General features: G+C 41.4%; 1 protein-coding gene across 1 annotated transcript in view; it reads left to right on the forward strand.

Annotated features, from left to right (window-relative positions):
- The window catches only part of LOC124594052 (cubilin-like), a 390054-nt gene that overhangs the window by 228236 nt on the left and 134256 nt on the right, over positions 1–27562 (forward strand). The window contains exon 2 of the mRNA XM_047132402.1: positions 9499–9719. Within this exon, the coding sequence (XP_046988358.1) occupies positions 9499–9719 (221 nt within the window). The remainder of the gene's footprint in view (positions 1–9498; positions 9720–27562) is intronic.

The following is a 27562-nucleotide window of genomic DNA, read 5'->3' on the forward strand; positions in this document are numbered from 1 at the left end:
TTAGTTTTGATGTGGTATCGCTGCTCACCAGGGTCCCACTAAAGGACTCACTAGAACTGATTGCAGAGAAATTTGACGGTGCTCTATTGGGCCTGTTCAGTCATACACTGACATTCACGTATTTCCTGTACAGGAACCAATATTACGAGCAAACTGAAGGTGTAGCTATGGACAGCTCACTGTCCCCTGTGGTTGCCAACATGTTTATGGAGAGTTTTGAGGAGAGGGCATTGGAGACAGCCACATTTAAACCCACATGCTTCTTTAGGTATGTGGATGACACCTTTGTGATCTGGCCACATGGGATGGGCAGGCTCAATGAGTTTCTTGAACATCTTAACTCATGCCACCCTAATATCAAGTTCACCATGGAACTGGAGAAGAATGGCCAGCTGCCATTTCTGCATGTACTAGTCCAGAGGAAAGCAGATGGATCAATTGGCCACAGTGTGTACCGAAAATCAACACACACTGATTTATATCTGCAGGCCAGCAGCTGTCACCACCCTGCACAGAAATATGGGGTTCTGAAGACTTTGCTCCACAGAGCACGTGCCCTGTCAGACCAAGAGAATCTACCTATAGAAATAGAACGTCTCGAAACAGTTTTCTCCAAGAATGGATACACAGACTAATTGAGAGGGCACTATACCACAGGTTCCTGAAGAAGACCAAGATGAAGCAAAGAAGGTGGCATATCTGCCCTATGCTGGCTCTATTTCTGCCAGAATCAGTAGGACCCTCCGTAAACACAATATCAAGTGTGTTTTCTGTCCATCCAACAAGTTTGGGGGACTGCTGGGGAGTGTCAAAGACGACCTGGGTTACGGAAACCAGGGATTTACAATATACCTTGTCAATGTGGCATGTCCTACATTGGCCAGACGACACGAACTGTGGAGATCAGGTGCGAAGAACATCAGAGGCACACTAGATTAAGACAGGTGACTAAGTCAGCCATTTCTGAACACTGTCTAGAACTAGATCATGCCATGAAGTATGAGGATACCAAGATTCTAGCACAAACACCAAGATTTTGGGACAGTGTTATAAGAGAATCGATAGAAATTAAAATGGCTGACGATCTTATGAACCGTGACACAGGGTACCAGCTAAGCAGAGCCTGGGATCCGGCTCTGGAATTGTTAAAGGAGCAACGGGGCCAGCTGCAACACTACACAAAAAGAAGAACCAGAGGCATGGAGATGGAAGACGAGCCCCTGACGGACTGCCAGCCGCACCAGGCCGAAGATGGAACACCCAGACGTGGGACTGGTGGGTGCAGACTGCAGAGGGAACATCCAGAGCCACAGCGAACGGAAAACGGAGCGGCAACGCTCCAACAGGTCGTGGTGAGCGGGCGCGGACCGCAGGGGGAACGCTTGGTACCCGAGACCGTAGATGAAACCCCCAGGAGCGGGTTTGGTGGGCGCCGACCGCAGAGGGAACACCTAGAACCGCAGCGGACGGAAAACGGAGCAGCAACGCTCCAGAAGGTCGCAGGGAATGGGCGCGGACCACAGAGGAAGCGCCTGGAGCCGTTGGTGGAGGGGGAAGGCCATAGGCATAAATACTGGACCAGGTCCACTCGAGGAGCAGTCTCAGGTCGCACCTGATGAGGGTTACGAGCTACGTGACCGAAATATCGTGCATGTACGACGCTGATATCCGACAGAATACTCGACAACACAAGATGTCATTAGATCGCCGGGAAAGCCTGAAGAGTTACATCAAAAGTCTCTATGGGGAGGAGATGTATCAGAATATCAAGAAGCTGGACAAGCTTCGGCAGAAGAAAGGGAAGATGCTGAGTTCTCTCAGCATTTTGTTGAGGTGTCGAGATGGAGAAGTGGTACCAGTATTTGCCTGAATTATACATCACATCAACTCCAGAGCGGCGAACAAGATAAAACGCAGAGCCAGCATGGCACTGGTGAGAGAGAGTATTCGAGATTTGCGCCACAGGTTAGATATTGCGGCCAGGGAGCTGTTACACATTCATCTGTACATGGCAGTCTCCTTAGCCAGAGAAGATTGGGATTGGGTAGACCGTTCCTCCTGGTCTTTAGCTGAGTGTGCTAGAAGGAATGCCTCATCTTGCCAATCTGCAAAGTTTGACCGCATGAGTAAGAAAGCACAGCAGATAGAAGAGACACGCACTGTGACGAATCTGAGTGGCATACAGTTTGATGATACAACCTTAAAGGTACTCAGCAAGGGTCTCAACTTTGCTATGCCCCCTAGAAACGTACCCATTTCAGGTTTCGTCAGTGCAGTAGGGCAAGTTGCAGCCACACTTCCACCTAATGTGGCAGAGGAAGTCCGCCGAGAGACCAGCAGGGCCCTCACCAAAGCCAGGCCATCGAAATCGAACATCACAAACGAGGAGAGGCTTGTACTCAAGAAGCGCCAGTGCCACCTAGACTGTATGGTCTGCCTAAAATACACAAGGAGGACGTGCCCCTACGTCCAATTGTCAGTAATATTGGGGCTCCTACGTACACAACAGCCAAGTACTTGAGAACCCAAGATGTCAATACTGATACTCTTGAACATTTTGTGTCATTATGGAAGTAATGTTTGTTGGTATGTATCATAGGCTATGTTCGTTGATATGTGTCCCGTTTATCAGTTTCTTTACTTCCCAACACATGTTCTACCTTCTCTTTCGCTTCTCTCTCAAGTTTTCCTCCGACTTTCATCGCAAAGTAACAACAAAGAATGTAACTAGCAGCTGTATTCAATTACGTAGCGGTGTGACCTAATTTTCCAGTTGTATCTCACTAAACTTTAGTAATCTTTCATTTTTCGGTGAATCCCGTTGACGATGTTACGTGTGGCGTGCAGTGAACTATGTAAATAGAGATTTATCATTTGTAATGACCTAATAGTAATATGTTTCAAATAATGCCTTCGTAAGGCAAAGTATGTCAATGTTAATGTTAATGTGACCATCGCCGAGATACACAAAGTCTTCAGTAGTGACAAAATCTGGTGAACGCATAGTAAGGACTATCACTATTGCAGCGCGTCAGCAATCGTAAGCATCGAAATAATTATAAAAATTCCGCCCCGATTGGACAAAGTACCTGGTGTTTGCCTAGGCTTCAGCTTGGGTAACCAAGCATTCTTCAGAACATTTTTAGAAAACTGCTTGCCTAAATGGGCATAGTCAAAGGCTAAAATAAACACCTACGTGGACAAGACCACTTTTTTTTTTTACAAATACACGGTACGTATGTGCCAAGTCGATAATTTTTTGACTTGGTACATATGTACCGTGTATTTGTGAAACTGCAAACTCTTCAAAATTTCGTGCAATGGTTTACTACATTTAATGCTGCACAATAACTGCTTTGAATATCGAAACAAAATTAAGTCATTTATGGGGGGAAGGTATCAGTCAAGAAGATGTGTAAAATTCAAATTTTTGGGCCAAATAGTTTTTGTTAAATCGAATGATAAGTGTGTCAAAGCAGTCGGAACACCATGTGTCTGCACAGGCGAGCAGTGCAATGATGACAAAATCGCGCACTGCGTGGAATGCGGGGAACACGTCTTTGTAGCACCGAAAGAGTTAATGCGGCCGTGGTGGCTTTACTTCATAAACTGAGCGCTCCCCCCTAAACTTCGGTTAGCTAACTATACTATACTATACTATGGCGCTGTTTCTCTTGGCTCGTGCGTCTTTTGCAACTGCTAACGCAGCAATCTCCCGCGTCTGGGCGGACATGCGCGAGCCGCCAAGATAAAAGAATTGAACTATAGAACCGCTTGGCCACAGCGGCCGGCTGCCGCTGTCGGTGGTCATTTTGAACACAACTTGTGATGGTCAATTGTCTCGATATTGGCCTACAGACTTGTATTGTTCATTAGTGTGTGCTGCCGCAGAGGTATTGTACAAGTGTCGGTGCGTCATCTTTTCAAAACACGGTACCTCGTAAGTGACTCGCAATAGAATCCTGCAACTCACACGACTCACATTCTAATTTACCCTACTTTCAGTATGTTAATGTCGATAAGCATCGTTCCATTGTTCCATCTACGGAAGTGTATGTTTGCAAGCAAATATAAAAAAAAGAAAAGAATCAGACCTATCAAAGTATTACTACAATCTGTTGACTGGCTAACAATACGAGCCCCTGACTACCAACCCCTTCTGTGAAAACCGCACATCAACAACACTTCCCATTTCTGCAATACCTGTGGCGCACGTTTGAGTTGAATCATCCGGTACAAAAACACTGGCTAAAAGTACATGAGGCAGACCCAGGAGTAACTTTAGTACTGCTCGAGGGAACCGCAGAGAGCAAATTTGTTGGGGGAGAGAATAACTCGCATCTTTACAAAAATAAATGTTGATGCTGAGTGTAAGTGCTTCTCTGAGATGAAGAGTGTGCCGGGCGGCATGTAAGTGCTCAGAAGGCTGATGACACTAAACAAGGAAAAGGTGAATAAAAAGTTTCCTTATAATCCTGCTCTTCTGGCGGCACACGGTAGGCGTTACACGGGTAAATTATTACTCAACGGATTCCATTTACTAGTGAAACCGTCTTCCGTTGTTAATACTATTCTGGTGCGTAGCTTCATAAAATCTTATCTGACGACAACGTACACGTAGATGAACGCTAGTTGCTCTTGTTTGTGAGACTAGGCGAAGGAGATTCGGTCGCACTAGACACGGTTAAGACTGTTCTACTCAACTAAAGGACAGCCGATTGCTCATCATCAGCGAATTATGAGACAGCTGGACAAACGACAATAAGAAGAAGAAGATGGGATGCTGCCAAGATTTTTCGCCGTGAGCACACATTTTCCCGGTGTCTGGTTATATACTTTAAAGCTACCAAACGACTCTCCGAGTGTCCGAGAATGTCAGATTCGCGCTATAATGTACTCTTTACAGCAAGTAAATGAACCTCTAAATAGTCAACTTCTTTCGTCTCGAAACCATAGTGGAATGCACACAATTGGGGCAGGGTTCCTACTAAAGTAATTGACAGTGAAGTAACATGTATCGAATTTATTATGGAAGCTACGGATGCATAAACAACTGAAACGAAAGTAGGTAGTTTCTTTAGTTCGTAATCGTAACTTTGCAACCTAGATTCGTAACTAGTGAAATGCAGAGTGCAGTGCTGTTCTTATACTGTTGATGATGGCGCTAGAGAGTATACAATGAGAAGACAGATGTCAGAGGACAGCGATATTCATTTATGCAGATAGTAGTAGTATCACGTACAAAAGGTATAAAAGGGCAGTGCATTGGCGAAGCTGTCATTTATTCTCAGACGATTCATGTTAATAGATTTCCGACGTGATTATAGCGACACGACGAAAATTAACTAACTTTGAACACGGAATGGTAGTTGGGGGTGGACGCATGGGATATTCTTTTTCGGTAACCGTTCCGAAATTAAATATTCCGAGATCCACAACGTCATGGGTGTGCCGAGAACACCAAGTTTCAGACATTATCTCTCACCATGGAAAACGCGGTGGCCGACGGCTACTCGTTAAAGACCGAAGGTAGTGGAATTTACGCAGAGTTATCAGTGCTAAGAGACAAGCAACACTGTGCAGAAATCAATGTGGGACGTATGATGAACGTATCCGTTAGGATAGTGCGGCGAAGTTTTTCGTTAATGTGCTATTATGTCAGCAGGCGACAGATGCGAGTGCCTTTGCTAACAGCATGGTATCGCCTGCACCACATCTCCTAGGCTTGAGACCATATCGCTTGGCTCGTAGACGTCTGCAAAACCCTGGTGTGGTCAGATGAGTCCAGATTTAAATTGGTCAAAGTTGATGGTAAGCTTCCAGTGTAGCGCACACGCTACGAAGCCAAGGACCCAAGTTGTCAACAAGTCACAGTGGAAGTCGGTGGTGGCTCCGTAATGGACTGTGCTGTGTTTTCATAGAGTGCACCGGGTCCTCTGGTGAAACTGAACTGATCATTGACTGGAAATGGCTATCTTCGGCTACTTGGAAACCATTTGAAGCCATTCATAGACATCACCTTCCGAAAATCGATGGAATTTTTATGGATCATTGTGGGCCATGTCAGCGGGTCACAGTTGTTCGCCACTGGCTCGAAGAACACCTTGGAAAATTCGAGAGAATGATTTGGCCACCCAGAGGGCCGACGTGAATCCCATCAATAATTTATGGGAAAAATCTTGCATTGGCAACCCTTTTGCAGTCGTGCACAGCTACAGAGGCAGCATGGCTCAATATTTTTTCTGAGGCTTCCAAGGCCTTGTTGAATCCATGTCACGTCGATTTGTGCACTAACCCGAGCGGAAGGAGGTCTGACACGATGTTAGCAGGTATCCAATGACGTCTGTCATCTCAGTGTGTAGCACGAGCAATTTGAATTTTCACAGCTGATACCAGCACACAACCTATAATAGGAGCCATGATTCACACGACTTTCACTATCCATTGTATTCACATATTGTTATAGTGGTTTTACGGAACTTAAATACCATTGTAAGAATGCATATCGTCGCTATGCCTCACAATATGTGCTCCGACTTACAGCCGCATCAGATGGTTGAACACGCACGATTTTTCGGCCGAGTGCTCGGCTGACAGTGTCAAGTGGTAACTGAGAGCAATGTCGTAGTACCAACTATGTCAACAGTACTCGCTCCATCTCTCAATAAGCCAATGTCTTGTTTCTACATCCGTCGTGGTTTTTTTTAATATAGCTGTGACTTGGTTTCACGCTGTATTGCTAAGTGCCGTCGTTATTGGCGCTGTTATTAGACGTTTTGATCTCTGTAGCACTTGTAATTAAGCCTTTCGTGGAAAGGATATCCTTTATGGCGACAGAGGATTTGTCGAATGTAATTTAATGTCATAATGAATGAAAGTAACTTCGAATGTACCCGAAGGCTTATAGGACAATTTCTGTTCACAGTACGTGTAAATGATGCAAATGACCTTGGAGACAACGTCGGAAGCTCCATGTGGCTGTTAGAGGACGATGATGTTGTAGAGACGACACAATGTTTGACAAATGTCGCGAATTGAAGGACCATCTTGGAAGGGTTGACACACCAGCAGGGATCGTTAGCTGACGCCCAACATAAATAAATATAGCACAGTGTGCATACAAAAACAGAAATCTCTTTTATCAGGTGACTACATGACCGCCATTCACCTAGAGCAGGCAGTCTCATTAAATATCTAGGCGTATGCACAGGGTACCATCTGAAGTGGAACGATCACGTAAAACTAATCGTGGGCAAGACACACACAACCCTGAGATTCATTGAATGATATCTCGAACTGCATATCACCTGCGAAGGACGACTTACAAAATCTTTGTTCGACCGATACTTGATCGTCAGTCTGCAAGACTTACCAGAGTACACTGACAGAGAAACTAAAAATGATCCAAAGGAGAGCAGCAACTTCGTGTCACGTTCCTTAAGAAGTTTACAGTTCCGAAAAGAGATAGCAAATTGAGTTATGTGAGGGCAAATGCACCGTTAATGTGAATGCTCACACCTGTGCGTGTAATGTGGGTCGATCGGGATTTGAATGAAAATGAACCCTGATTTTAAATAATACAACGGAAACGCTCCTTATAACCGAATACAAGATCATCTTTCCGTATTACATTGTCTTGCAATAACCTTTCCATTACTTGTTTATATGGGATAACTTTTAGGATAAAGGGAGGAGGAGAGTTGAGATACAGTTACTTTTAGCCAACGGGTTTCTTTAATTTTACTGGGAGTAACAGCTCACTATAATGAACAAGATAACATTGAACGCCTAACCTAAATAATAGCGCCTTAGGGATAATACTATTATAGGAGACAAATTGCAAGAGAATAAACCCGCTTATTACCGTACGTTCCTTAACAGTTAAACAAAATATTGTTTCCTCTTACACGTAAGTCGTGAAAAGACCATGAAGGTAAATTAGAGGGAATCGAGCTCACGCAGAGGTCTACTAATTTACGATCTTTCCGTTCGCCATTCGCGACTGGAAATTAAAAGGTTAAAAATATATCCTCCGCCATATACCTCATAGTGACTCGCCAAATAAAGATGTACCATATTGCACTGCCTGCGCATATCAAAAGGAAATTTGTATTCTATTCACAATAACACATGCACTGTAATATCATATTTACCCGCCGACACCAGGCAAGCGACTTCCAAGTAAACTCTCACCTTTGCGGGAATATTCGTAGTGGATGTACGATTACAGGTTGTCGACACGCTGTTGACGAGATTAGGACGTTTGGGTCTGGCCGTAAGTCGTGAACGGATAGCCAAATGGTAAGGAACCGTAAATTTTCATTGCCGTCATTCCATTTCACAGCAGAGGCTTGTCCATATTCGCAATTGCGATTTCATTTAATGTACACTCAAGAGCCAAAGACACCGGTACACCCGCCTAATATCGTGTAGGCCCCCGGGAGCGCGTAGGAGTGCGCAACAGGACGTGGCATGGACTCGACTAATGTCTGAAGTAGTGCTGGAGGGAACTGACACCATGAATCCTGCAGGGCTCTCTATAAATCCGTAAGAATACGAGGGGTGGAGATCTCTTCTAAACAGTGAGTTGCAAGGCATCCCAGATACGTTCAGTAATGTTAATATCTGCGAAGCTTGGTGGGCAGCAAAAGTATTTAAACTCAGATGAGTGTTCCTGGAGCCACTCTGTAGCAATTTTAGACGTGTGCGGTGGCGCACTGTCCTGTTGCAATTTCCCGCGTCCGTCGGAATGCACAATGGACATGAATGGATGCAGGTGATTAGACAGGATGCTTACGTACGTGTCACTTGTCAGAGTCGTATCTAGAAGTATCAGTTGTCCCATATCACTCCAACTACACACGCCCCACACCATTACAGAGCCTCCACCTGCTTGAATCGTCCCCTGCTGACATGCAGGGACCACCGATGGATGAGGTTGTATCGATACACGTGCACGTCCATCCACTCGATACAATTTGAAACAAGACTCGTCTGCGCACGAAACTTGTTTCCAGTCATCAACACTCCAATGTTGGTGTTGACGGGCCCAGGCGAGGCGTAAAGCTTTGTGTCGTGCAGTCATTAAGGGTACACGAGTGGGTCTTTGGCTGCGAAAGCCCATATCAATGATGTTTCGTTGATCGGTTTGCCGCTGACACTTGCTGATGGCCCAGCATTGAAATCTGCAGCAGTTTGCGGAAGGGTTGCACTTCTGTTATGTCGAACGACTCTCTTTAGTCGTCGTTATTCCTGTTCTTGCAGTATCATTGTCTGGCGCTTCTGTGTAAATAAATATGTAGTCGCCCCCCAAGATGTCTACCCAGTTTCCAATCCATTACTCTGGATAGTACCCTTGCGCGACTTGCACCTCAGAATATTTTAGTTCGTTAAATATCATTATTTTCAGTATAAAGCATATGTTTTCATTCTTTTTTTCTATATGCACACATAGTTGTTACCATATTCACTGCGAAGTTGACGCAACCGTACTTGCAGCTGAGGCGCGGCGCGACCACTGCAACAAGACGGTGGACATCTACGAAGACGTGGCGAGTCCCGAGGTGACGGCGGAGAACGTCGGCCGGCCGATGACGTGCTGGTACCGTTTCCGATCATTCCGCGGCACCCCGCGCGACTGGGTGCTGCGAATCCGCTTCAAGAAGTTCAAGGTGGGCGTGCTCCTCAACAGCACTCACTGCCTCGGTGGATATATGCAGGTGAGTAAGGCTCACATGATGGTCGTGTATATACTGTTAACAGTCTACGAGCGACTCGAGGCACAACAACAAGATCTGAAGCATACTTCGCTAAATTGAAATTCCCACCTTATATTCTAGATGTATGTGACAGCCGAAATATCCTCAAATCTCATGAAGAATGTAATAAATTCCAGGACCACAGACCCTGGCCACTGTAAAATCCGAACTTGTGAACGATCTGTCTGGGCTGCAGAGCGTTGTAGGAACACGAGTGCAATATTGACTCTCAGATCTATCTTAGGTTGAAACAAGGCCAGCCTCTGTTTATAGCATTTGTATAATTAGAGAAAGACTGTAACACACTCTTTGAAATTCTGAAGGTAGAGGTGATCAAATACAGGAACGAAGATTTTCTACAACATGCACAGAATCCAGGCTGCAAGTGTAATAGTTGGACATTAGAGTGAAGAAGTATTTGAGAGGTGTTACTGATATATACTAGATTACATGCAGTCATACATTCAGCAAGCTGGGAAGGAAACTAATGAGAAATTTGGATAAGAAATTACAGTTGAAGGAGCAGAAATGAAAACTTAGAGGTCTGCTGATGACTTTGTAATTATGTAAGAGACGGCAAAGGACTTGGAAGATCACTTGAACGGAATGGTAGTGTCCTAAAATGGTGGTATAAGATGAACATCAACAAAATGAAACCAGGGTAATGGTGTTTATTAGAATTAAATGTGACTGAGGTACACTAAAGTGATTAATGAGATGATTTTGAAAGCAAAATGAGCGATTACGGAAGGAATACAGAAATGTAAGTCATTTAGAAATGAAATACACAGGAAGTTCAGGGTATTTAAAGCAAAATGGCTGTAGGAAAAATGCGATGAAATCTTATATGAAATAGTTGTTGGAAGGACTGACACAGCATTTAGAAAGTTATAAGAATCTTCGGCGAAATTAATAGCAAGGATGTTAACATTAAGACTGTAATGAAAATTCAACAGTTAAATGCAGAGGGGACAGCGGATTGGTGAAAGGAACACATTGAAGGCCTCTATGAGGGGGGAAGACTTGTCTTAACAGTTCATGCAACGAAGATACTGACGAGTATAGTATACAGATGCATGGAAAACAAAACTGAAGAACTTTTAAAAGATGATCTGCTTGCCTTTAGGAAAGCTGAAGACACCTGAGACGCAATTCTGACGTTACTGTTGTTAACGGGAGGAATACTGAAGAAAAATCAAGACAGGTTCATAGTATCAGTCTACCTGAAAAAATAGCTCAACAATGTAACATGTCTAACATTCTGCATGGTTTCTGTTTGTTCGAAGTCGTGTCTACCTACCACTTTCGCGCAACGACGCTCTCAGCGTGTTTTTTTAGGGAATTGACTAGTTTGAATCTGGGACCTGTTGCTGGTAAGGAGACGCCAGACCACACATGACATGTAGAGTTCAGAAGAGTTCAGTGAGACTAGCGATGATATAATCAAACACTTAATGATTTCAGCGTCAGTTCCACTGCACTCCCTGTAAAAGAATCTTAATACTAACTAAATTTAGTGGAAGGGGTTCAAGGCTTTACTATTTTTAGTTAGCTGGTAAAATAACGTCGAAAAAGCAGTTACGTTTACCATTGGAAATTTTATTCTACTCACAAAACATTGTTTAGAAATTGCACTATTGATAAAAGGAAATGTTTTACTACAGGATGATAAAAACCAACTGCGTTCAACAAAAATGTGAACGAATATTCCCTGAATGGGTTTCCAAGTTCTACAATGGATCGAAGGATGACCTATGCCATATCAAATCTATAATCTAGGTTTAAATTAAGTTTCACAAAAGAGAAAACTATCAAAATGGTCTACAGTGACCCTCAATTATCTTTAATTACTTATCTAACTTGTCGTAAATTACAGTGGCTGATGTGGCTTCTCAATAATTATATAACAGAAAAATCATCACGTTTCAGATTTTAACCTACATAGCAAATGTGAATTCCATGAGCTTCAATTGACGATCGACACTAGTGTTACGTAAAAAGGGGATGTAACAGATGAGACTTCTGCAGTTCTGAGTGAAGCCTTATGCGCTCAAAAATGCGGCATCACGTGCGTTCATTACCTTGTCGGTGTTTGTCAGGGGGCGGCGGCCGGCGGCCGGCGTAGCTCCATGCGGTGGGAAGCACAGCTCCGCTCACCTCGCCGTCTCGGAAGCAACTCTTTTCTGACTTCTCCTTACTACAATTTACCGAAGTTGGTTTAAAAAAAAACTATCTGGCTGTGTTTTCATCTGACCAATCAGGGTCTCAGTGTTGACCTTCAGCTCCGCCTACAAAAATTCAGTCTATCCAATGAGAAAAGTTATACTTTTCGTGGTGGGGCAATGTTTTTAAAGTTTGCAACGTAACAGAGACGCGAAAAAGTCTCACGCTAAAACTTGCAGCTGGTGGTGCCCTTTTTGTGTTATCGTAAGATCTATACTGTTCTTCTGGAGGGCTCTAGCTTTTAACATGGACTGGGGGGTGGTCCTAGTGGTTACTTTTTGTGCTGGGGCAATGTTTTTTAGGTTTGCAACGTAACAGAGGCGCGAATAAGTCTCACGGTAAATCTTGCGGCTGGTGTGGCCCTTTTAGTGTTCTCGTAAGATCTATACTGTTCTTCTGGAGGTCTCTAGCTTTTACCATGGGCTGGGGGGTGGTCCTGGTGGTTAGCTGGCAACGTGGGTGTCCATCCCTTATCGTAGGGCCTTCTAGCTTAACATGGTTCTGCTTTCTGCTCTCGGCTTCTGTTCACGTTTCTCCCCTCGGAACTGCGTCTGTCTCATGGTGGGAAGGTATGACATTCATTTAGGCATTCTTGTGTTAGTCTGCGGTATTCCATTTGCTCACTCGTTACTCGTATTACTTTGGTTAATTTAATGTCACGATTTATTTGGAGCTATGTGACATACTACTGGATTTGCTTATCATGTCAGGGTTTTCATGGAAGGTAATGGATTTGCCTGACACCTTACACATGGTGCAAGGTGTTGGTAATTATCAGAAAAATAGGGTTAAATCTTATGGAAAGACGGGTAATATACAACATGTACAAGAACCCAAAGGGGTTAATAAGGATGATGGACGAAGAACGATGTGCTCGGATTAGAAACGTGGTAGAGAGGAATGTAGTCTTTGTCCCTTACTATTCAGTCTATACATCGAAGAATCAATTACTGAAGTAAAAGAAACATTCAAGATCGGAATTAAAATTCAAGGTGAAAAGATATCAGCGATAAGATTCGCTGATGACACTGCTACCTTCAGTGGAAGTAAAGAAGAATTTCAGAATATTCTGAGTGGTGTGCACAGTCTAATGACTACAGAATGTGGACTTAGAGTAAATCGAAGAAATACGAAAGTAATGAGAAGTAGTAGAAATGAGAACAGCGAGAAATTTATCATCGGCATTGGTGAAAGATAGATGAGGTTAAGGGGCTTGGGGGGGGGGGGGGGAGTGGTACTAACGTGATGGATCCCACGCCAAAAACAAAATCTACCGACCTCCCAAGAAAGGAAGGCTGAGGCGTTATTGCCGACGAGATCGACAGGTGGACCAAAGACCGAGATAATTTTATTAAGATGTCTAATGCTGGCCCTGCGGTCGCTCGCCCTCCCTTCCCCCCACCCCCACCGCCCAAATCACGGTGAATCATACAAAACGTGAGAAGGCTTCCATCACAACGAAAATATAGCGGTAACCCTCCTGAGTCTGGGGTAAGAGGCTGACATAAAGAAAGTGATCAAGTCGAGTGGCACGAGCCGTCGCTTCCGCAGCACGGTTCACCCGTATTAGTTTATCTCAGGGCTACCGAACTGAATTTTTTCGTAACTTCTGCAAGGCTAAAATGTTGTACAAGACTTATAAAACTTTGTTTGTACTCATCGATTTTCTTTCTGAATTTGGGTTCTTTGAATAGCAGTACTTGAGTCATTTAAATTTTCATATAACTCCCAGCATTCAATAATGGCTTAATATATTTCAGGAAAACCAATATGCTCCCCATAGGCGAAAGTTCGAACTCCCTATCCGCCTTCTCTGCAGATGTTTCGCGTAGAAAACTGTAAAACTGTAAAACGATGTTCCTATCCAAGTGTACATTTGTTGTATGAAGGAGGTCCTGCCGAATGGCATTTTTTTCAATTTTTGCATGTAAATGATTTAGTTAGGTCGACACTAGACTTTAAGTAGCCTACAAAGAAATTGTTTACATCTTGAGAATGTGTCTGCCAAGTACATTTACGAGAACGTTTTCGCGCCGTGACAGGTACCACTCTAGCGTCACCTTAACCGCTTGTCCACCATTACACTTAACGAGATTGTCGCTCAAATACACACTTCTGCACGCAAGAGTTGCTTTTTCACTGAAATTGGAACGTTCATACGTGTCTTTGGGTTTTCATTGAGCAACAGTGAAATTTATGGTTGATAACATACCTACATGCATTATGACGCGGTACCAAAACCAGAAAACTTTTATGTCGATCATTGGATTTGTCTCGATAGCCGGTATCAGAAAATAAGTACCAAACTATAGCACCCCAACCAAAAAGCAAAGTTGACCTTCATATCACCTGGCTACAAAAAACCACTTTTCAGCTCCTATCATATTTTCAGAGATATTGTTGGTGGCAATAGGTAGTGACTATGTGTGTAGATTAAGTGCAGCTCCAAATTCATAGATAGCTCATGTTAATTAGACAGTTGCACGTTCATTAATTCATTTGAACGATTATTTCATCGGTATTGTGTGCAATGAGTTAGTTTAGAGAATATATGTACATGAATACTGTTGACGTTAATGAATTCAGTACTATTTTTAGTTTTACGAGTCCGCCCCTTATAGCTGAGTGGTCAGCGCGACGGAATGTCACACCTAACGTCCCAGGTTCGATTCCCGGCTGGTTCAGAGATTTTCTCCGTTCAGCGACGCGGAGTTGTCTTGTCCTTATCATCATTATTTCATCCCCATTGACACGCAAGTCGCCGAAGTGGCGTCAACTCGAAAGACTTGCACGGTATACCCGGCGGGAGGCCCTAGCCACACGGCATTTCCTTTTTTTTTTGTGTTACTAACGCAACTACATTTATTAATTTTGCTATTTTCCTACTGGCCACTAGTTCTTTCGTAAAAATTCTTCAGTTAAATAGCAGCATAGTACTATAAAATTATTTGATAGTTGCTGTCTCTTGTTGCTGCAGTGTTGCCACATCCAGTGTAGGCTATCGCTCGGATGTAGGCGACACACAAACATCGCACGTCGCTTCACACACGCTGTTAATGCATAACGCAGAGCGATGTTGGAAGCAGCTGCAGCTAGGTATTACAGAAGTGGGAGATTCTCGGTCGACAGCTGATTTTAAGCGGCCAGTGGCTGAACTGTGACAGACGACGGGCTTTGTAGCCCTGTATTTGAACTCATGTCCTAACCTATCTACAAACTCATGATGTGCAACGTATGAGAGAAACTGGTGATCAACGATCTGTGGCAGAAAGATAATAACGATCGCTTTGTTCTCGGCGCTTAAGGCTAACCTCTACGGGAAAACTCAAGACAGAAAAATTTCTTAATAGGTTGAACAGCCATCTTCCGCAGCAAAATTTCAGTTTTAACGGTGAAAGTAAACTGAAATTTCTCATTCTCATTGGTTACCTGCAACCATCCTCTCACTGACCGTACGGGATGCCCCAGTAATAATAAATGAGCACTCCTGGTTCGCACTTGGCTGCAGATTTTAGGTGACAAGGACAGATTCCAAACGCAAAAAGAACCCTAGGCTGAGAAATAAGAGCAATTAAAAAAGTCGATGCGATGATGAAAAGATGCAGCGAACTACCAAATATAAAAAAAATTACATTTAAACCAATTAGTTAAATGAAAGTCGTGATCAATGTCATTTGCTTAGAACTATAAAAAAAAATCACTGCATTTTAAGATATTCGAACTGTCGACCTTTTATATGTCAACTTTGAAGGCTAGCACCTACGCTATGCTATTACGTCCTAAAATGTTGTTATATTTAGAATTTGGTGTCACAGTGGGAACGATTAGTTGATAGCCTTCAAAATTCGGTTTCATGCAACTTCCTGCGAACGTTATCTCATGTAAGCCAATATCTGTGATTATAATAACTGTATAAATGACATGAAGCACATGTTTTTTCGCTAGCACCATTGTGTGTGTGTGTGTGTGTGCGTGTGTGTGTGTGTGTGTGTGTGTGTGTGTGTGTGTGTGTGTGTGCGTTTGTTATTTGCAGTGTCATTATTATGTATGATAAAATATGAAATAATACTATCAGGCAGAGGACCCAAACAAGAAAGAAAGCCGGACAAGGAACTGAAAGTGAAATAATTGTTGTGGCAGTCTGACAGTGGTGAACGGTTCAGGCATGGCGGAAACCAGCTACACCGCGTGAAGTCCCAACTGTCATGTGATTTTAGTAGGCCTGCAGTTGTCCAGGACGCGTGATTTTAAATTAGATTTAAAACTTCCTCTGCGTCCTGTTAAACTTTTGTGTTATTGGGAAAATGATCAAAAATTTTTGTTGATATTTATTGAACTCTTTTCTGAACCACAATCGCTTTAATAATAGTAAACGTAGATCATAAAGACGTGGCCATCACTGTTATGGATTGTGTACGACGAATTAATGACGGCGCATTTATAATGCCTAGCTCCTTGAAGAGGTGCCAGTAAAATGTCCATTGGTGAACACCACTTTTTATTCTTCCTGCTCACTTTTTAGCGACCAATGCTTTCATTCTGACTGATGAGTTCCCCAGAAAATTATTCCGTAAGGCATTATTGAGTGGACACATGCAAAATATGACCGGCGGTTGATATATTTGTTTCCAATGTAATCAATTATACAAAGAAGAAATGTGGCTCAGCTTAATTGCTTGAGAACCTCAGTAATATGCTTTTTCCAATTCAAGTTTTCATCAATATGGTCGCCCAAATACTGCGGCATTCTCTCAGTCTACTCACTTGTGCTCATGTGCTGCATCAGTTGTTAGTATGACTATCTGTTGTACAGTACTGCATGTAGTGTGTTTTTTCAAAATATCGGGAGAGACCATTTTCAAAGAACCACTTAATAATTCTTTGAAAAGTATCATTTAGAACATTTTTTGTTGCTTTCTCTCAAATTGGATCTGTTATAACACTAGTATCATCTGCAAAAAGTACTAATGTTGCTTTTTGAATGTTAAGTGGAATGCAGTATTCATAGAAAGGAATAAGGAATAAGAACAGGTTCAAAATTGACCACTGCAGGCCTCCCTTTAAGGTTTTTTTCCCCAGTGAATAAAATTTTCTACTTTCCCGTAACAGTCAGAATTATTCAGCACAACCTTTGCATTCCATTAGTTAAGTATGATTCAAAACAGCTGTGTGTAAAGTCATAACTTTTGTAAAACTTGAGTTTATCTAAGAGAATAACTTGAGCTACACAAGGAAATGCCTTTGGAAGACCACGAAAATACTAAGTGATGATATATTATTATTTAATGCCTTTACTGTTTCATGAGTGAAAGTACAGATAGCATTTCAGCTGAGCAATCCTTCTTGATTCCAAAAAATAATATGCTAAATGAACTGTATCCTCTTAATGGTATGACCTCTCCTCAGTAAATTATTCTCTTGTATATTGTGGAAAATTTTGTCAGTAAGGAAACTGAATGATAACTGTTTAAGTCTCTCTTGTCATGTTTCTTACGAATTGGTTTAACAACTACCTAACTTAACTTGTCTGGAAAAATTCCCTGTGTCAGTGGTGCATTGTATATACCACTAAGGATATTGCTTATTGAGCTGGAAAAACTTTTCCGAATTCTGTTTGAAATTCCATCAACCCCATATGAGCTTTAATTTTATAGAGTTTTTTATAATTGTATTAATTTCAGTGAAGAATGTCGATGCTACTTATAGATGCCTAAAGTTTTGTGGAATGACGTTTTTAATGTGTTGTCTGGCTTCTTCAATTGAAGCATTGAATCTTACGTTTGCTGCTGTCCATAGAAAGTGATTGTTAGTGGTACCTGAAGCCTCTGAATTATCACTAAGAACACTGTCATTCTCTTAAAATGTTATGGTATCTTGTACAAAGTCTGGCAGTCCTGTCTCCCATTTGATAATGTCCAATATAGTTTTAATCTTATTATCAGCATTACTTATTTCTATCAGGACATGGTTACTTCTGGGCACTTTAATGGATATCCTTAAAATATTACATTATTTTTTGTAGTTTGCAAGTAATGTTGGATCTTGACATACTTTGGAATTTATAGAAATTTCTGTCTTCCTCTTACATATTTTAGTTCCTTTAGTTACCAAAGGCTCAGTTTTTAGGGAGGCAACTTCGAAATATTGACACACATATTCTACTGATCAAATCAGGTTAGACATGAATACACCTCATTCTATACCACCCCTTTCACCTACTTCCTAAAATACTGTATCCTGTTCTTTTTAATTAACTTCATTGTTTGTATGAATCTGCCTCAGGGTTATAAGGTGCAATACAGTTTATTTCTATTAATTGAATACCATGATCACATTCTGATGGGACATGCAGAAATGAACATGTCCAGTAAATGCAGCTTTTCACTTACTTCAGGCATAGGTATGAATAAAAACAACATATTTCAATGCAAACTCCTTCACTTTTTTGCTTCAAGGCAGTTCATATCAGTGAGTCAAACCTACAATGAAAATAATTTTTCAAAGAAACATCAAAATATGTCAATGTTCTCACGTGCATTAAGCATTTGGACATATCTGACTTTGAATGAAAGTATTTTTTAAATAAATTATTTCTTATTGTATAATGCTTGCTCTACTGTATTGTATTATGTATTTATAACAACTCAGAGTTTAATGACACAGAAAAGTTGTAATTTGTTAACAGTAACCTCAATATTGCTGACAGTGTTTTACCAAAAATTCTGGGTTCATTGTAGCTTCACCATAATTTAAAATATTTCAAATAAGTATCACAAAATACAATGACAAACATTGGCAGTACCTATTACATGAAAGATTCTTTAAATGTTACACTTAAACATGTAAATCAGGAACATCTTCTAAACAATCGAAAGCAATTTGCTCTACCTCTGTGTTGAACAACATAAGCATATCGCCTGTGATGGAGGTAAGCTAAGCTAAGTCCTTTTGAATTTGGCCACACTTTTCCAAAAATACTTTATAGTAAGCCAACAACATCTTCCTTCTTGTCATCTCATTATCTCTGACTGGATGGCTGAGAAGTGCTTCAGCTCATGGTTAAAAAAAGAGGTTTGTAATGGTCCATCTGCGTTTATAACGAGACTTTCGCTCTTGTATACCTAGCTGGGACCTCTAGAATGCAGTTCCCATCCACACCAATATAAATGTTTCCCATAGCTTCATACTTGTATCTGAATACTTGTTTGTTTTCACTTGTGTGACCTAGATTTCGCAAGTCTTCGGATAGGGATTACATATCTCACTCTTCTCCATGTATCTCGTGACTAGAAGGGAAATCAAGTGACTGTTTCAGCGTCTCTTATTGGCTGTAATGGGCTAGTCTCCTTTGCACGAAATGTACAGGGGTGAGAGGTTTGGGTTTGCTCTGTACCTTGCATTTTCACAGGCATGTATTTTGGCACATGTTCAGCTTCACTTTAATTGCTTATCGTATATCATTCCATTCTCTATGTGATTTGTTTTAAACTGTGGACTTGTCGCCTTTGCATGCCAGCTACTCAGATAGTCCATTAGCAATTGGGTATACATTAAACGTTTCAGCTGAGTGCTGTCTATAAAAAGTTTATGAATCAATGTCTTACTACTTTTCTCCACACAAGTCGGAAAACTGAATATTGAAATCAAACTCAAACGCCCAAATAATAATTTTAGTTCACTTTTCCTGTGTGTATCCATTAAAAAATCTACGCTGAAATCTCCACTAAGTACTAACTGTTTCTTCTTGTCCCACAGGTAGCTCAAAAATGGAATGAGATAGCTCATAAAAGATAGTTCACAAATAGCTGAAAGTTTCTTGGAGGGGATCTGTAGACTGTTACAGTTATCATAGAAGTATTCTGCGGTAATAACTCACAAGAACGTACTTCCAGGTTCTTATCAACACAAAAACTATCGGTTTCAATATATTGAAAATTTAACATGTGTTTTGCAACTCCACGTTATTCCTTGCATACTCCACAAGAAAACAATGTAAGTCTGTAACCCTTGATAATTAACTTATCCGTACCTGTGGTCACATGGTTCTTAGAGAGGCATAAAATATTTTTCACTTCAGAATATTTCATTTCTTCAGGGCATACAATAAAACCATCTTTTTTCTCAACTCTCTAGTGTCCTAATGGAAGAAAAAAGTTTTATTTTTCTGGGTACATACTTATGGTCTTGTACTGATCTAATTTCTTTCAGTGCTCTGTGTCTGTAACCTGACTCTAACCTTAAAAATATGCCCGTATTCGCGTGTCACCAGAGTGTGCCTGGTAGCAATATTACAAGTACCTTGGTCATAATATAAAATTTTCTTATTTTTCCTGATTTTCGTTGGCAAACTTCATCAAGCCGTAAATCGTTTAGCTTCTCTTTCTGATTGAGAGTATACCGCCCTGACCTTCTTTATTGAGCAGATGATCCAATCTTTAGAAAAAATTGCTACATTAAGATAAACTACGGTTTGAAGAAATAACTTTTTTGTTAAAAGCTGAATTGTTTTTCTGTCGTCCGCTAGTCCAGTTGTGGCTGAACCAATGTTAGTGCTTATCGCTTATTGCCAGAACGGTGTTGAAGCCAGAGTTTGCTGTAGGACGAGTAACGGTGAATATGTATAGTATCTGGAAGTCAGTCTGTGGTTGTGCAGCGCGGCAAGAACTCTCTTCGCTCCTCAGATACGGATTTAGAGAGCTCAGACTTACAAACTGGAACGAGATTATCTCCGATTATTTACGTGAAATTTAATTTTCTATCCTGTTCTCATTTGGCTTGATGGCGGCCAGTAATAGAAATACCTTCTGACGAGTTACCTACCAATATCGATTCCACTCTATGGCGACCATACTATCAGCTTAACAGTAACAGTCGTGGTAATAAATGCTTATTGAATGTGAGTGGGCACTAAATGCTCAACTCTCTGTTGACTGTTAAGGGCAATTTCAGACTGTGGAAACTCGCAGGGAGGAGGGCTTATAAGTCCCCTTTAGGTAAGAAAGGTCATAATCTACGAAGCTTTTTTCCTCAAATTTCAGCGGTTTTAAGACCAGTAGTATTGACTTGCTCAATTGCAATGCACCAACTACACTGTGCCGTTTATTCGATTTTTTTAGTGTACGCTGCACTAAATACATCAGAAGATAAACTAGTTGTTTGACTTCAGTATCTGCTTGTTTCATTACTGAGTAACTAAAGTCTTCATTGAGTGCGAACTTTCAGGTACAAGTAAATTTGTTATCATTGAAATGTTGTTCATAATTTTAAAACGGTTTGTGTAATTGCACTTGATCTGCACAACGACGCTGGCAGACTCATAGATTGTTTAACCCTAGCACCACGAACGGGGAGGGGGGTGGGGGTGGGGGGTAAAATTGCTTTCAGTATTTGTTTTATTTGTGTATTATATCTGTCTGTTGGGGTGAAGAAACTAGAATTTAGGTAGTTGTGGAAAAATATGTAGAGTATGTGTTGTCATGGTTTTATAATTGTTGTGAATTATTTAAATCAGCCTATTATACTTAATATAAGTGCAGGCAGTTTTTGCCCCTCTCCCTCCCTTAAACATCGGTGAGACAACTTTTCTCATTAAAATACTTCTCAATATGGCAGAAAGAAATGCTGTTTGTGACTGTTGGTACCGCTGTATTGTGTTGCCATTGTTGTTCTGAAATAAATCTCCTTTGTTGTTTGAGCATTTGTACATTAATCACAGGTCTAATAAAATGTCTCGTCAGTATCAGAGGTTTCTCACAGATGACGAGGTGTCGGCTATAACAAATGAAGCAAGTGAAGGTGATGAAAGTGATCCAGAAGAAGAATTGTGACATACGATAGTGACACAGCTATTGAAAATGGGTCAAGTTCACTGAGTTCATCACTTGATTAACAGCATGCAGCTGCTTCCAGCATCCTTGTTACAGCAAAAAGCGGTAGGGAATATATTACTGCTCCTCCATGGCAAGTACGCAGGTCAGTACAAAACATAGTGAATTTTCGTGAAGGTTTGGTAAATGAAGGCTTGATCTCTAGTGTGTCAGAATCTTTCAAAAATTGTATGACTCCAGAAATAATGAAGATTATCGTGATCTATACAGACCAAGAAGCTCCCTGAATATGGAACTAAATAGGAATATAAAAAAGGGAGAAAAGTTTATCTGTTTAGCAAGAGTAATAGGAGGCAGATTTAAGACTACCTAACAGATCAATACGAAAATTTCTGTTCCGACACTGACAATGTTGAGTGTTTATGGAAAAAGTTCAAGGCAATCGTAAAATGAGTTTTAGACAGGTACGTGACTAGTAAAACTGTGAGGGATGGGAAAAACCCATCGTGGTTCAACAACAAAGTTAGGAAACTACTGCGAAAGCAAAGAGAGCTTCACTATAAGTTTAAACGCAGCCAAAACCTCTTCGACAAACAGAAGCTAAACAATGTCAAAGTTAGCGTAAGGAGGGCTATGCGTGAAGCGTTCAGTGAATTCGAAAGTTAAATTCTATGTACCGACTTGACAGAAAATCCTAGGTAGTTCTGGTCTTAGGTTAAATCAGTAAGTGGATCGAAACAGCATGTCCAGACAATCTGGGATGATGATGGCATTGAAACAGAGGATGACACGTGTAATGCTGAAATACTAAACACCTTTTTCCAAAGCTGTTTGACAGAGGAAGACCGCACTGCAGTTCCTTCCCTAAATCCTCGCACGAACGAAAAAATGTCTGGCATCGAAATAGGTGTCCAAGGAATAGAAAAGCAACTGAAATCACTCAACAGCAGAAAGTCCACTGGACCTGACGGGATACCAACTCGATTCTACACAGAGTACGTGCAAGAACTTTCCCCCCTTCTAACAGCCATGTACCGCAAGTCTCTAAAGGAACGGAAGATTCCAAATGATTGGAAAAGAGCACAGGTAGTCACAGTTTTCAAGAAGGGTCGTCGAGCAGATGCGCAAAACTATAGGCCTATGTCTCTGACATCGATCTGCTGTAGAATTTTAGAACATGTTTTTTGCTCGCGTATCATGTCATTTCAGGAAACCCAGAGTCTACTCTGTAGGAATCACATGGATTCCGGAAACAGCGAACGTGTGAGACCCAACTCGCTTTATTTGTTCATGAGACCCAGAAAATATTAGATACAGGCTCCCAGGTAGATGCCATTTTTCTTGACTTCCGGAAGGCGTTAGATACAATTCCGCACTGTCGCCTGATAAACAAAATAAGAGCCTACGGAATATCAGACTAGCTGTGTGGCTGGATTGAAGAGATTTTAGAAAAAACAGAACACATCAGGTTGTTCTCAATGGAGAGACGTCTACAGACGTTAAAGTAATCTCTGGCGTACCACAGGGGAGTGTTATGGAACCATTGCTTTTCACAATATATATACATGACCTAGTAGATAGTGTCGGAAGTTATATGCGGCTTTTCGCGGATGATGCTGTAGTATACAGAAAAGTTGCAGCAATAGAAAATTGCAGCGAAATGCAGGAAGATCTGCAGGGAGTGTCAACTAATCCTTAACTTAGACAAATGTAATGTATTGCGAATACATAGAAAGAAGGATCCTTTATTTTATGATTATATGATAGCGGAACAAACACTGGTAGCAGTTACTTTTGTAAAATATCTGGGAGTAAGCGTACGGAACGATTTGGAGTGGTATGATCATATAAAATTAATTGTTGGTAAGGCGGGAGCCAGGTTGAGATTCATTGGGAGAGTCGTTAGAAAATTCAGTCCATCAACAAAGGAGGTGGCTTACATAACACTCGTTTGACCTATACTAGAGTATTGCCCAACAGTGTGGGATCCGTACGAGGTCGGGTTGACTGAGGAGATAGAGAAGATCCAAAGAAGAGCGACGCTTTTCGTCACAGGGTTATTTGGTAAGCGTGATAGCGTTACAGATACGTTTAGTAAACTCAAGTGGCAGACTCTGCAAGAGATGCGCTCTGCATCGCGGTGTAGCTTGGTATCCAGGTTTCCAGAGGGTGTGTTTCTTGTTGAGGTATCGGATATATTGCTTCCCCCTAAAATGGCTCTGAGCTCTATGGGACTTAACTTCTGAGGTCATCAGTTCCCTAGAACTTAGAACTACTTAAACCCAACTAACCTAAGGTCATCACACACATCCATGCCGGTCGCGCGGTTCCAGACTGTAGCGCCCAGAACCGCTCGGTCACTCAGGCCGGCCGCTTCCCACTACTTATACCTCCCGAGGAGATAACGAATGTAAAACTAGATTCGAGCGGGGGCCGGCCAGTGTTGTCGAGTAGTTCTAGGCGCTACAGCCTGGAACCGCGGGACCGCTACGATCGCAGGTTCGAATCCTGCCTCGGGCATGGATGTGTGTGATGTCCTTAGGTTAGTTAGGTTTAAGTAGTTCTAAGTTCTAGGGGACTGACATAGTGCTCAGAGCCATTCGAGCGCGCACGGAGGCGGTCCGGCAGTCGTTCTCGCTGCGAACCAAGTTGTTGTTGTTGTTGTTGTTGTTGTGGACTTCAGTCCTGAGACTGGTTTGATGCAGCTCTCCACGCTACTCTATCCTGTGCAAGCTTCTTCATCTCCCAGTACTTACTGCAACCTACATCCTTATGAATCTGCTTAGTGTTTTCATCTCTTGGTCTCCCCTTCGACTTTTACCCTCCACGCGGCCCTCCAATGCAAAATTTGTGATCCCCTGATGCCTCAGAACATGTCCTTCCAACCGGTTCCTTCTTCTAGTCAAGTTGTGCCACAAACTCCTCTTCTCCACAATTCTATGCAATACCTCCTCATTAGTTCTGTGATCTACCCATCTAATCTTCACCATTTTTCTGCAGCACCACATTTCGAAAGCTTCTATTCTCTTCTTGTCCAAACCATTTATCGTCAATGTTGCACTTCCATACATGGCTACACTCCATACAAATTCTTTCAGAAACGACTTCCTGACACTTAAATCTATACTCGATGTTAACAAATTTCTCTTCTTCAGAAACGCTTTCCTTGCCATTTCCATGCATCATTTTATATCCTCTCTACTTCGACCATCAGCAGTTATTTTGCTCCCCAAATAACAAAACTCCTTTACTACTTTAAGTGTCTCATTTCCTAATCTTAATTCCCTCAGCATCACCAGACTTAATTCGACTACATTCCATTATCCTCGTTTTGCTTTTGTTGATGTTCATCTCATATCCTCCTTTCAAGACACTGTCCATTCCGTTCAGCTGCTCTTCCAAGTTCTTTGCTGTCTCTGACAGAATTACAATGTCATTGGTGAACCTCAAAGTTTTTACTTCTTCTCCATGGATTTTAATACCTACTCCGAATTTTTCTTTTGTTTCCTTTACTGCTTGCTCAATATACAGATTGAATAACATCGGGGAGAGGCTACAACCCTCACTCCCTTCCCAACCACTGCTTCCCTTTCGTGCCCCTCGACTCTCATAACTATCATCTGGTTTCTGTACAAACTGTAAATAGCCTTTCGCTCCTTGTATTTAACCCCTGCCACCAATAGAATTTGAAAGAGAGCTTTTTCCGCAAACCATACTCGCGTAGAACAGGAAAGGGAGGTAATGACAGTGCCACGTAAAGTGCCCTCCGCCACACACCGTAGGGTGGCTTGCGGAGTATATAAGTAGATGTAGATGTAAATGAATAAGAAATTACAACTTACAACCACAGAAGAAATGTACACCTTCATTGGTAATTTGATACTCATGGCCACAAATCATGATACTAGACTGTTTCTTTAGGACTTATGGAGGAAAATACTGGGAAAGAATGAGTCGTATTGCATGTGGAGAACTTTTGCACGTAATTAGATTTGATGATAAAGAAATAAGAACCGAAAGACGAAAGCAGGATACGTTTTGCCCCCTCCGTGAAGTTTTCGACAAAGTTGGCGAAATGTTTGTGAAATACTAAATACCAAGTGCAGATCTAACGATCAGTGAAATGCTCTCCCTATTTCGAGGAAGATGTCCCTTTAAGGTCTTTATGAGAGATAAGCCTGGGAAGTATGGCATATTGATTTGTATGTTATCAGATGCACACACTTGGTATGTTCTAAAAATGGTGGTCTATGGAGCTAAGGATGAACGACCAGCCGAGGAACGGAGCGCAAAGGAAGTTATTAGACGCCTAGTGAATCCGGTGGCAGGAAGTGGAAGAAACAAAACAGCAGATTCTTATTACACATCCATAGCCCTAGCGGAGGAGCTTTACAGTGATGACAAGTTAACTTTGGTCGGAATATTGAAGAGTAACAGAAATCCCATACCAGAACAGCTAAAGAAGACGCAGTGTCGAGAGCTATATTTCTCTAAGTTATCATTCACAGATCCGAAAACAGGCAACGCACCAGTTACATTGGTTTCATACATCTCCAAACTGAAGCCTACAAAGAATCTTCTAATTCTTTCCACGCAACACAATGATAAGTTGGATGCGTCGACAGAGAAGAAAAAGATAAATATCAATCCCTACTACAATGAAACCAAAGGGGCATAGACAGCCTTGAGCAAATGACGCGGCATCATTCAGTAAAATGAGGGACAAGAAGGTGCCCATTATCTCTCTTTTTCACCTTAATATGTATTGCCTGTCTCTGTGCTGGAACAATTTTCACGACAAACAATCCAAACTGGAATAGGACGAAGCATAGTGTAAGAAGGCTGTATCTGCTAGAATTAGATAAACAGCTCATTAGGCCAGCTGTGGAAGAGAGAGAAAAGAATATCATATTTTTAGAAAAGCCTATCAACTCTGCTGTGGAAAGTGTTCTAGGGAAAACGCTGCCCAGCATTATTGCAACTGTTCGATCTGTTAAATTTTATTCAAGAAGAAGATGTCACATCTGTTTGAAGAATAAAACTCTAAAAAGGAAAAAGACAAGATGACAAAGTGTCTATAGTTTGTTGCAGGTATTCCAACTATGTGTGTTCCACTCATTCTACAAAAAACAATCATATGCAAAACTGAAAATAAAAGTGAATAGGAAAGAAAAACTCAATTGTAATTTCTGACTTTGATTTTCTTTCTTATTTGTGGTTTGCTATTGTATGTTCTTTTACGATTTCTTAATATAATCTGATATGTATGAAATTGTTAGTTTCATGATAAAAAATATAATAATATTTTCATATTCATTACTTTATTTATTGTATTTGTATATGTTATAATGTTCCTGATAACTATGGAAAGTGTGTTGCAACCTAGTAAAGAAGTTCTTAGTTCATTAAATAATCAAAACAAAGAAAAAAGTTGTTAAAAAGTGAAATGAATGTGAGGGCAATTTCACCCACCCCACCCTCCTAGACATCCATGTGACAGATCCGAGCTTAGTATTGCCAGGGTTAATTGTGTATAAAATTAATGGAGCAATTATATGAAAAATAGTTTGTCTCGAAGAGAATGTTCGTTAACAGTGATATTTAAATGTGGGTCTTGCGCGACACCGTTTAAAGTCACCGCTGCTCCCGCAATTTCATTCGGACCCACTGTACAGATCGCGAAATAAAAAGCACTGAAGAATCTCCATGGGGTTCCTATGAATGTCATACGATAATACAGTCAGCCAGCATCAC

The sequence above is a fragment of the Schistocerca americana genome, chromosome 2, assembly GCF_021461395.2.
Source record: "Schistocerca americana isolate TAMUIC-IGC-003095 chromosome 2, iqSchAmer2.1, whole genome shotgun sequence".
Taxonomy (NCBI): Eukaryota; Metazoa; Arthropoda; class Insecta; order Orthoptera; family Acrididae; genus Schistocerca; species Schistocerca americana.